Source organism: Bufo bufo, chromosome 1, assembly GCF_905171765.1.
Source record: "Bufo bufo chromosome 1, aBufBuf1.1, whole genome shotgun sequence".
Classification (NCBI taxonomy): domain Eukaryota; kingdom Metazoa; phylum Chordata; class Amphibia; order Anura; family Bufonidae; genus Bufo; species Bufo bufo.
In genome coordinates this window covers 685,370,361-685,382,947 of record NC_053389.1, presented here as the reverse complement: position 1 = coordinate 685,382,947, position 12,587 = coordinate 685,370,361, and the positions used below count along the sequence as shown (strand labels likewise).

At 44.0% G+C, this 12,587-nt stretch overlaps 1 protein-coding gene across 2 annotated transcripts in view; it reads left to right on the top strand.

Annotated features, from left to right (window-relative positions):
- Window positions 1-12,587, top strand: part of RHCG (Rh family C glycoprotein) — a 236,359-nt gene that overhangs the window by 72,620 nt on the left and 151,152 nt on the right. Inside the window, exon 1 of one of the 2 annotated variants that reach the window (XM_040414157.1) lies at window positions 8,488-8,717. The exons of the other annotated variant lie outside the window; for it this stretch is intronic. Coding sequence (XP_040270091.1) covers window positions 8,531-8,717 — 187 coding nt within the window. The 5' untranslated portion in view covers window positions 8,488-8,530. Of the gene's footprint in view, window positions 1-8,487; window positions 8,718-12,587 lie in introns of those variants that run through there. 2 annotated transcript variants of the gene reach the window in all.

The following is a 12,587-nucleotide window of genomic DNA, read 5'->3' as shown; positions in this document are numbered from 1 at the left end:
AGTCATCGGAAATTCACCACATGGTTTCGGATTTATTTCAAGACTGAGATATTCAACTCAATGGCACATATGACTTCAGCAGTAATTTCTCGTGTAAATAATGGTACATGTGTACACACTCTTCAGTTTCTATGCTATGAATCTGTATGCTATTAAGCTGTATTTTCTTGACTCTTAAAGGGAGGTGAACAAGATGTATTAGCTGAAGGCAGCTTGTTACAGTACAGAGCAGGAGGAGCTGAGCAGATTGATATATAGTTTTATGGGAAAAAATTCAGTATAACTTATAATTTATTCATTTACATTTCTGCTCATTCTGGGCTTTGAAGTCATGGAGGCGGTCCTATCAGTGATTGACAGCTATGTCTGTATACACAGTCATAGAGGAAAGACTGCTAGCTTTTAGTAAACCTCTAGGGGGGGGGGCACAAGCAGGAGCAGAAATATGCGCTCCTTCCCATGCTCCGTTCTTTGCAGACACATTCATAAAGTGTAGAGTCTGTACTTCGTATACCGCTGAGAAGTCAGCGGTGTACAGAAAAGTGGATTTTAAGCGCACAGGGAAAGGTGTGTTTTAGGGAGGGAAAAGTCTATTAAAAATACAAAATGCCTTAATAAAGTATAGTACAAAAAGTATTATTATGGCATTGGCGACATTTTAACAAAAATGTAATCAAAAGTTTAGTTACTTTTTAAGATATGCTATCAGTGTCCAATCATTGAGCACTCCACTGCTGAGATCATTGTGCAGTAAGCCGGATTGGGGTTATGCACACTGACGCTATAATATGCAAAGACTGGGTCAGGTGTAAATGATAGTTAAAAGTTTATGTTCGTGACGCCAATTGCAGTGTGCGCAGGGTACAGTCTCCGGGCCCTTTAAGGTGTTGCAGCTCACGTATCAGGTTAGGAATGCCAGAGTGGAGTAATGTCTCTGTGTAGTAGTAGGTATAGTGTCAACGGTGTCTCCTACCTTGGTACGGCTGGACTCCTGGATCCTGGCTCACTTGCAATAAATGAGTGTGTTGCTAGTAGGAGTAATTGAGGAACTTGGTAGTAATGAATGAGATCCAGACTTGGAATATAATTCAACTTGTCTTTACTGGAGGCAGCATTAATCCATATGAGATACAGCAATAGTCTTGGGTCCCAGCAGGTATTGGCAATGTATGGCAGGAATCTGTCTTCTGCTTCTATCATGTGCCTGGAGCTCTCTTGCAGGATTAGACTACTTTCACACTAGCGTTCGGGGCTCCGCTTGTGAGTTCCGTTTGAAGGCTCTCACAAGCGGCCCCGAACGCATCCGTCCAGCCCTAATGCATTCTGAGTGGACGCGGATCCGCTCAGAATGCATCAGTCTGCCAGCGTTCAGCCTCCGCTCCGCTCAGCAGGCGGACACCTGAACGCTGCTTGCAGCGTTCGGGTGTCCGCCTGGCCGTGCGGAGGCAAGCGGATCCGTCCAGACTTACAATGTAAGTCAATGGGGACGGATCCGTTTGAAGATGACACCATATGGCTCAATCTTCAAACGGATCCGTCCCGCATTGACTTTCAATGTAAAGTCTGGACGGATCCGTTCAGGCTACTTTCACACTTCGATTTTTTTTTAAACTATAATGCAGACGGATCCGTTCTGAACGGATACAAAAGTCTGCATTATAGGAGCGGATCCGTCTGGGCAGACACCAGACGGACCCGCTCTGAACGCTAGTGTGAAAGTAGCCTTAGTCGTCTGCTTGTGGCTCTGTATTGTGGCAGGAATTACTATCTTCTGCTCTGTCTATCTTCTGCTGTGTATGGGACTGACTAGTTGAGGAGAAATTTGGCTTCTCCTGGTCTCTGGATGGTACTCAGTTAGCTCACAGGGTATGGTTCTTCCTGGAGTTCTGGAGGTGGCTGCTTGCTTCTCACCAGCTGAGGCTGAAGGGCTCAGACTGGGAATGAAGATCTTTGGTCTCAGCCGAGATACGATCCTGGGTTCCTACCAGCACAGTCTTCCCCTAGCAGGGGTGGCTGGCACACTAACTGAACTTCCTTCTCTCCTCATGAGGCAGGACATGGGCGAGCCCACTCTGCTCAAAGAGGGGGGGCTAAACTGGAATGTACTATTCCAGTCTAGATATGCTAAACTGTTACTAAGGCCCTGCTGACACATTGCTGCCACCTGCTGGTGTACATGGAAATTACAGCAAAGTACATTCAAACAAGGCTTTCAATGCACATTTGTGAGGAATATTAAATAAAATTACATTAGATGACAAGGCACATGTTACCAACAAATAGTAGCGGGGAAAAAGTTTAGTAACATAACTCTGGGATGTTACAATTGCCGACCACTTTCCTAGTGATACGCCATGAATGTCTCTTGTAAAACAACCTTAGGACATGTATTATGCTGGCTCCGGCCCAATAATATCATTGGCACCAGGCCAATCAAATAACTGAGCTTTTACATATGTTCCCCTTCATATTTACAGAGTACACAGAGGACGGGTGTCTAGAGACTAGACTACCAGCATCATACAGAAAGCTGATTGTTTGCAATACCTTACTTAACAACTGTGTACATCATTTTATGACATTGACTTAAAAACATATAATTGATCCTTGGAATTCTTGACAGATGGCATTATAATGGCATTTATTGTCAGCCCTTATTTTTAACACATATTTGTAAGTGATTGCAGTGAGGGCTATTAATTCATTAATTAAACTGAAAGTAACAGAAGGAAATGTTGCCAAGACTCCCTTATGAATCCATAAAGAGTGATTTCTAAGTAATAACTATTTTCGAGGAACACTCTCCTTGTGGAGATGCAGACGTGTTTATTAGTGTTGATCGCGAATATTCAATTTTCGCGAATATCGGCACTTGGAGAATTCGCGAAGATGTAGAATATCGTGCTATATATTCGTAATCGCGAATATTCTAGATTTATTTTTTTTCAGCAGTAACCTCCCTTCTTGCTTGTGGGCCAATGAGAAGGCTGCAGTATCTTTGTCTGAGCTTAGCAACATCCCTAGCAACCAATAGGAAAGTTGACTAACCCTTTACTATATAAGAAACTCGCCAGCAGCCATTTTCTGCTGTTTTATTGCAGTTCTGAGAGAGACTGCAGTGTCATTACTGTGCTTTGCTGAGTCATCTGGATCCTATTCCTTATTCAATTACATTAGATAGTTAGTTAGCTCATATATATAAGGGCTTGTTCACACGACCTTGCCGTTTTTTGCGGTCCGCAAATTGCGGATCTGCAAAAAATGGATGCCGCCCGTGTGCCTTCTGCAATTTGCGGAACAGAACAGGAGGCTCATTATAGAAATGCCTATTCTTGTCCGCAAAACGGACAAGAATAGGACAGGACTCATAATTTTAGGTAGTGTGATAGGAATTACTGTTTCTCTGCTATCCATACATACATGCTACAGACATAGTGCTGTGATGTCACAACAATACTTGGTGCACCAATCAGTAATATCTACTCAGACCTGATAAAATGTGAAGTGTGCATCATTAGTGCCGATTTGCGCAATCTCGAAAATAATGAATGGAGATCACTAATTCTAGAATTCGCTAATTTATTGCGAATATTATGTGAACAATTCGTGAAATATCGTGAAAATGAATATTGCCTATGCCGCTCATCACTAGTATTTATAACTATACCAGTAGGGATGGTGGGGCATACTGACACCGAATAGCCTGTATTTCTATGGTTGTATACACAGCAAGCCATCAAAAACATATTAGAGGTTATACTTTTGTTTAACTACTAAGCCCAATGTCATTATACAGTACCCCCTGTAGTGTATCACTATAAATTGTTAGCCAAATGATACTCCTGCACTAAATAGCTAAAACTTTAAAGAATCAAAAGTCCTTCTAAGGACTATTGTGTGTTACAGCAATATCTATTTTTAGGGCATCCTGCGCTAAATAGCGTACAATAGTTAGGCCGCCTCAGACAGCAACATTAGCTGCGCCACATCTCCAGTTTAAAGTGTGCGCATCCAAAAAATATCTGTGATATCCAGTGCACTTTTTCCATAGACTGTGTCCGCTGGGGACAGTGACATTAGCTGCGCCACATCTCCAGTGTAAAGTGTGCGCATACAAAAAATATCGGTGACATCCAGTGTACTTTTTCAATAGACTGTGTGGGTCACACCACTGCCTCCTCTTCCCTTCCGCCTTACACCAACATGTGTCCCTTAACATCACGCGTGCCCTGACCAACGCAGTTACTAGGTCCACTTAACAATGGGCACATGGACAAGTGCATTTCCCTGACAGCACACTGGGTGAATGTTGTAGAGGCCGGGAGCGAGTCGTACCCTGGGATGGCACAGGTGCTACCGATGCCAAGGATTGCGGGCCCTACCTGTACGTCGGTTTCCTCCAGCACCTACCTTAGTGGCTCCAACCCCCACTTCTCCTCCTCCACTTCCACCTCTGAATTATCCACGTGCAGCAGCAGTCAGTCATCAGTCAGTAGCTGGAAGCAGTGTAGCACTGCAGTGGGGAAGCGGCAAGAGGCCGGGATGAAGCTGATATGCTTAGGGGGACAAACAGCACACCACCGCAGAGGTGTAGCAGAGGATAAGAGACCAGACTGAGCTGTGGCTCTCGACACTCAACCTAGAACCAGGCATGGTTGTGTCTGATAATGGCCGTAACTTGGTGGCAGCTTTGGAGCTCGGCAACCTTAGACCTATCCCATGCCTAGCCCATGTCTTAAACTTAGTGGTTCGGCAGTTTCTCAAAACCTACCCCAATTTACCTGAGCTACTGGTGAAGGTACGCTGCGCACATTTCTGCAAGTCATCGACAGCTTCAGCCGGTCTGTCAACGCTGCAGCAGCGCTTGAAATTGCCAGCTCACCGGCTGTTGTGTGACGTGAGCACGCGCTGGAACTCGACATTCCACATGTTGGCCAGGCTTTGTAAGCAGCAGAGGGCAGTCGTGGAATACCAGCTGCAACATGGTCGTCGCCTTTCCGGTCAGCTTTCGCTATTCACAAGCGAGGAGTGGGCATGGATGGCTGACATCCTGTGAGGTTTTAATAAACTTTGAGGAATCAACACAAATGGTGAGCAGTGATAACGCTATTATCAGCGTAATCATCCCACTTCTGTGTCTACTCAAACACTCGCTGCTCACAATTAAGGACGATGCTTTGCATGTGGAAGAGGTGGAAATGGGGGAAGACATTACACAGGGTGATAGCCAGACCACCCTCAGTTCATCTTCTCAGCGCGAATTGGACGATGAATAGCAGGAGGAGCAGGAAACGGTTGCCTCTGCTACAGAGGGTAGTACCCATGGAAGTTTAATTCCATCTGTTGATCGTGGGTGGGCAGAGGAGGATGAGGAGATTAAGAGTGATCCTCCTGATGACGACAGCGAAGTCTTGCCTGTTGGTACTCTGGCACACATGGCTGACTTCATGTTAGGCTGTCTTTCCCGCGCCCCGCGCATTATACGCATTTTAGACAACACATATTACTGGTTTTTCACCATTCTCGACCCCCACTACAAAGAGAACTTCTCATCTCTCATTCCTCCAGTGGAGAGGGCGAGCAAAACGGTGAAATACCAGAATATCCTTGTTGAAAAATTGCTCCAAAAATTTCCATCCGACAACGCTGGCGGCAGAGTCCGTAGTTCCTTGGCCAACCGAGGAGGGGAGACAAGGGGAACACACAGCAGTTCCAACAGAGGTAGGGCAACACTTTCCAAAGCCTGGAACAGTTTCATGATACCCCGCCAGCACCCTCACCCTGATGTGCGGTCTAGTGTCACAAGGAGGGAAAATTTGGGAAGATGGTGAATAAGTAAATAGCAGACCGTGTCAGCGTCCTCAATGATCAGTCAGTGCCTAAGCTAGACACGTGGCACGAACTGGCGCTCTACGCCTTGGAGATGCTGGCCTGGCCTGCCCTGCCGCTAGCGTTTTGTCTGAGCAGGTATTTAGTGCTGCTGTGGCATTATTATTATACAGATAAGCGTATCCGCCTGTCAACTGAAAATGCTGACAGGTTGACTCTTATAAAAATGAACAAGGCCTGGATTGACCATGACTTCTCGACCCCAACAGAGGAAAGCTGATGAACATAAAGGCACTTTAAATGTGTTGTTTATAATGTACTGAATACACTGTATTCCCATGCACCCCTTCCACCACAAACAAGGGTATATGGTTGAATCTTCCTTTTCTCATCCTCTTTTCTCTTCCATCATATCAACATGCTTATTCGTCACATATAATGCCCTCGCATATATTCCCTTTGCATATAATGTTTTACAGGGTCAGCTCAGCTGCAGGCCCTCGTATATATATTTTTAGAGGGTCAGCTCACCAGCAGGCCCTCGTATATAATTTTTTTAGAGGGTTATCTCACCAGCAGGCCCTCACCTACAATTTTTTACAGTTTGAGCTCAGCTGCAGGCCCTCGCATATAATTTTTTAGAGGGTCAGCTTAACAGCAGGCCCTCACCTACAATGTTTTACAGCGTCAGCTCACCAGCAGGCCCTCGCATATAATTTTTTAGAGGGTCAGCTAACCAGCAGGCCCTCACCTACAATGTTTTACAGGGTCAGCTCAGCTGTAGGCCCTCGCATATAATTTTTAGAGGGTCATCTTACCAGCAGGTCCTCGCATATCCTTTTATACAGGGTCAGCTCACCAGCAGGCCTTCACCTACAATCTTTTACAGGGTCAGCTCATCTGCAGGCCCTCGCATATAATGTTTTAGAGGGTCAGCTCACCAGCAGGCCCTCACCTACAATCTTTTACAGGGTCAGCTCACCAGCAGGCTCGCACCTAAAATCTTTTATAGGGTCACCTCACCTGCAGGCCCACACCTAAAATCTTTTATAGGGTCAGCTCACCTGCATGCCCGCACCTAAAATCTTTTACAGGGTCAGCTCACCTGCAGGCCAGCACCTAAAATCTTTTACAGGGTCTACTCACTTGCAGGTCCTCACCTAATTATACCTAATGGGTAATTTGCGCGCATGATGTGGTAGCTGTAGCCATTTCTCAGGCTCCCTCTCCGGAATCAAACCCTGATTCCTCCTTACCCGTGGTCACTATGGTTGGCACTGAAAATAAAATAGAAAGTTGATAGGGCAGACATCCGAATGGATCGTCGTCACAGGGACGTGCGATCGGCCCCAGGTTATCTAGAGTCACCAAAGCGGCAGCAGGCCCTCGCCCATAATGTTTTAGATGGTCAGATCAGCAGGCGCTTGCTCCAAATGTTTGAGGGTCACCAGCAGGCCATCAATCATAATTTTTCAAGGCTGTGTATGATGCCCTCCTTTATGTGTAACAAAGGGTGTATTGGAGTGCCAATTCCTTGTAATTTTTGGCAGCACTTGCACTTTATATACTAGTAAATATACAGGAAAGAATGTTTCCTCAAATTTTTCTTCTAAAATCGATTTCATCTTTGGTTTAGTGCGAATTATTGTCAGTCTGTAAAAGTGGCGTACTACTCGGACAACATTGTTCCCAGCAGCGACCTGGGAGTCCAAGATGCATCCAGACATCCTCCCCATGCTGTTCCCGAACAATTTCAGTGGTGTTTCCATCAATTTCTGACCTTTTTTCTATGAACCAGACACCCTCCCCTCTTCAGAGCAGGGGGTGTCTGGTTTAATGCTTGGGTTCTCCCATTGACTTCCATTGTGCTCTGGTGCTCAGTAGAGCACCCGAGCATCCCGATGTGTTTGGCCCGAGCCCCCAAGCATTATGGTTCTCGATCAACACTACTCTTTATACCAGCGTTATTTATTTCTGTTGTTTTACTCCTTTATATTAGCAGAACAACGAAAATAATGTAAGTGGAGCTGAGCCAAACAGATTTAATTGACTATAATAGGATCTGTTTGGTTTGCATCTCGTAGAATGCTTTTTTAGCGAAGAAAAAAGGACTGCATGCAGGACTTTTCTCTCCACAGTTTTTGACTAAATCTTTGATGGAAGCCCCGAATGGAGCCACCATTGCTGATGTGAACATGTCCCATGGCAAAATAAAACAGGTGACAAATTCCCTGTAAACATCTTCTCACTCATTTTCTGGTTCCCTCTTATATGCCCTATCAGTTTTTATGCTAACTGAAAGTTTATTATATGTGCCCATGTATTTTTATATATACATGTAATGGTGAAATATTTGAACTTAAGTGATACCATTGGAATAAATTCTGTAACAATTGTGGTTAAATTCACATTGCTGCATTCTTGGCAGCTTTAGATTTACTATAAATCAAATTATAATCTTCTTGCATCCTTGCACAAAATATATGTTAACTCCCTTATTATTCATAAATGACCTGTGAAATGCCTGTATATTCTACCAAACCTATTATATGTTTCCACTCTCCTCCCTGTTCAAACTAAGGTGTGTAACCAGGATTATGTAAATTCAAAGCAGTTACACCCATAGAAATACACTATATAAAAAGAAAGATCCTTTGCACCATTGTCTAATAGAAGGACATGTTATCACCAAAGCTCCACTATGGTGAAAAATACCTGCATGCGATGGAAACTTCCATTCATCTGCTTCTTGTTTGAAATTGCTATGATAGTTCTGTTTGGAGTTTTTGTACGGTATGATATTGAAGCTGATCCCCACTGGGCAGAATACAAGGAACTTCAAGGCATCTCCAGTGACAATGAAAATGAGTATTACTATAGGTACCCAAGTAAGTACATTTTTGAAGGGCTTTAGATCTAAGGCAATTTACAATAATACGGCAAACTTTTACTTTGTTTTGCATTTGAGGAACAGAACATGGAAAGTGTTATATTGTGTTTTTAAAAGTGTTTTTGAAAGTTCCCTCTAGTTTCTCAGTCAGATAAGCAATGTGAGTCCTGTAAGGCCTCATGCACACAACCGTATATGTTTTGCGGTCTGCAAATTTCGGATCCGCAAAAAAAAACGGATGACGTCTGTATGGCATCCGTTTTTTTTTTTTTTTGCGGATCCGTTTTTTTTGCGGATCCATTGCAATAATGCCTATCCTTGTCCGCAAACTATTAAAAAATAGAACATGCACAATTTTTTTTGTGGGGCTACAGAACGGACATACTGATGCGGACAGCACATGGTGTGCTGTCCTCGTTTTTTGCAGACTCATTGAAATTAATGGGTCCGCATCCTATCAGCAAAAAAAAACGGAACGGACAAGGAAACAAAATACGGTTGGGTGCATGAGGCCTAAACCTAATGATTTTTAAGGTTACACATTTAATAAAGGTTATAATGTAATAGTCACTAAAGATAATAATGAAAAGCCTATTCTTTGTATGAAGAAACTTATACAATTTCCCTTTATACTTTTTGTGTCAATTCTCTGGTTTCCAAGATCTGTGCTTGTAGTCATTCAATAGGAATTGTCTACTTCCAGTGGATCTGTTCTGGTCATGTGATGGACACACAGGTGCTCGGTACAAGTCACATCTCTAATAGCTGTAATTTACCAGTAATCTGTCCTGTACCTGTGTTAGTCACATGATTAGGAAAGATTTTTATCCAAAGGAGGTTGTCGGGGACTGATCCCAGTTTACGCTGACCCTTGGACAATTGAGTGATTGGGCTCACTTATGTCTCAATTTCTATCATTTACCCAGTATACCATACAATAATAATTCCAGTCATAGTTTTTTGGTGCATTTCTTTTTGAATGTTTTTTTTTTTTTTTATAGTCGCTTTTGTTTTGTAATTTTTGCCAGAGTTTTTATAAAAAAGGCACATGTAGACATACCTTAAAAAGGACAGACAGTTGTATGCCGCAAAGTTTTAGTTTAACCATTTTATTGCCAAAAATGTGTGTAGAGAAAGACCATTATTGTTTTAGTTTTGCTACTATCAATTCATAGCCACAACAGCTATAAACTGTCTTATTTTCTTATCAATATTGTTATATAAGATCTTGTTTTTTAATAGATGAACTGTTTTTGGGGAACTGTATTGCCAGTACACAAGTGTAATTAAATTTTATGATGTCTCCTCCTCCCCCTCCTCTATCTGAAGCTTCTGATCCTCATCGTCCTTCTGCTTCTCTATGGAACTTTTTCCTCTGGCTCCCTAATAGCAACAGGGCGCACAGCAAGATGCGCCAGGTGACCCTCTTCCACCATTGCCCCTGCTGCATTAGCGTCAGCGTTGTTTCTAACACAAATATAATGGAAATGAGGTTATTAAGGCTGCAGGTATCCCTGTTTACGAATTTTGTGGCCTCTTCCAAGGGCTTCAGAACTCTACAACCATCTCGACCAGCTTTCACTGCCGGATCTTGAAATTACATGCTCCCTTTGACGATTCTTGCTGATGCATGACAGTCGGTCACTGTTTTCCGCTGCTCATAGAACCCTTCTAGCATGTGCACTGTAAAATTCAAGTGACCAGAGGACCGTTTTGATGCTGCAAGTCCAAGAGTGTTTCGTGCCTCGTAGGAATAGCTGAAATGATTTAAATATAGGAATGGAGCTGAGCCACCAGCCAGGGCACACTCCAAGAAACAGATGCCGATCTAATGTACCCTGGACTTTATCACTGCATGAATAGAGAAAAGAATATGCCGTGGAGTAGGTAGAGTAGAGTAGGTGCGTTGTATGCATGGCATCCATTACACTATTTATATAAGCGTTTTTCCCTTGCAGCAGTTTGCAGTACTGCTGCGATACCTTAGCAAAATATAGAAACTGGATAATGGTGGGGAACAGGCGCCAGTGTATCATAAAAAGTGATTTACAATCAGGTTTCTTGACTTTGCCAGCACTGTGCGTAGGCCTGTGAACTATTTCAAGAACCATTGGACCAAAAGGTTCATTACGTGTGCCATACAAGGGGGATGTGTCATTTGGCCCAGGTTCAGCATGTCCACTATGTTGGTACCATTGTTGCTCACAACCTTGCCAACTTGGAGCTGGCAGGATGACAGCCAGCCTGCTGTTTACTGCCTGATGTACTTCAGCACCCGCTCACCTGTGTGACTGCTCAAGTCCAACACCATATGGCAGCACTTAACATGTGATAGGAGGGAGGGGGGACAACACTGTGCCCTGCTGCTGTTGAACACGGGAAGGTGTCCATGGAAGAGGAGGTGCATAAGTGCCTGGTCTGTAATCTAGGCTGATAAAAGCATAGAGGTGCCTAAAGGACAAGGGCAGGTGGCTGGGATGCTGCCTCGTCACTAAAAACATTGAGCCAGTGGGCTGTGAAGGACACGTATTGCCCCTGGCTGCTCCAGGTGTCCACTGTGGCGTGCACGGTGCTGCAGAGGGACAGATGCAGGGAGCGGCCGATATTGCCCACAAGGTGTAAGTAAAGGGCAGGGATGGCTTTTTGGGAGAAGTAATGCCTGCCAGGGATCTTCCAACGCGGCTGAGCCCAGGCCATCAGCTCCCGCCAGCAACTCGGTCAGATGGGAATTAAGTTTACGCACTGTTGGATTGCTGGGTGCATAAATTGAATTCTTGGCCATGTATTCCATTATTAATGACTGACAAGTGTGGCAGAGGAGGAGGAGCTGGAGAAGAACAAATGGATGATGAGGAGGACTTGGAAGACCTAGTACTGCCCATTGATGCAGAATGGCTGCTGCAAGGGAGCCCGGGAGAAGGAGAAAACTCTTCTTGTGGTCTCTGACAGCCACCTTGTTTTGACATGTACAAAGAGGGTTCGGACCGCGCGTGTCGTAAATAGACGGTATAAAACAGTTTTTTTCTTCTCTTTCTCTCTTCAAAAAGGTACCGAGGTCTGCAGATGTCCTATTTGTGGATATCCTGCAACTTGTAAAAGAATACAATAGTGTAAATCTGTATGGTTGTGCTGCCCTGTAATGCACAGATTGTACTTACACGGCACTCCACCAACAACAGGCGTATCAAAGGTATCCTCCGCAGCTTGTTTAATTCTTCGTGGCGAAGGTCCACGTTCATACGCCAGCACACAGGGCTCAACCACGGACTTAATTACAGCACACACCAGATGGGTCTGCTAATGTTCCCAACTTCTTTTGATTCAGAAATTTCTGTGGATACAAGTGGCTCCCACCATAGTGAAGCTCCGATAACTATTTAAAAGGTTTATTCAGTACATACTTACAAACATGCACTTTAAAATCGCATTAAAAAATCCCAGCGTCTTTTTCCTTGCCCGACCCAGGTTTCGCTCCTTGAGCTTCGTCAGGGGCACACGTCATCTCTCCCTCCCCCTTCTCTTTTATTTAGTAGGTTAGCGTTAATCAAGCACCTGATGTGCTGCTCAAAACGCCTCCCTTTTCTTTTTCTTTCACTTAACCCTGTACTTGTATCTCTTAATTCTCAATGGGAAAAAACGCAGATCTTAGTCCTAATTCACATGGGGATAGGTGTTCTATCAACTTCTGTAACTAATTTAAAACCGCTTGTAGATCAAAATCTACATTCAGGCCCCCCGGTTGTAGCGTACTCAATTCATATATCCACCTGCTTTCTTTTTTGTTAATTTTCTCCAAAAAACTTCCTCCCCTCCAATGGTTTTGTACTAATTCTACCCCATAAATTTTAGTCCCTCTGGGTTCTTTTGG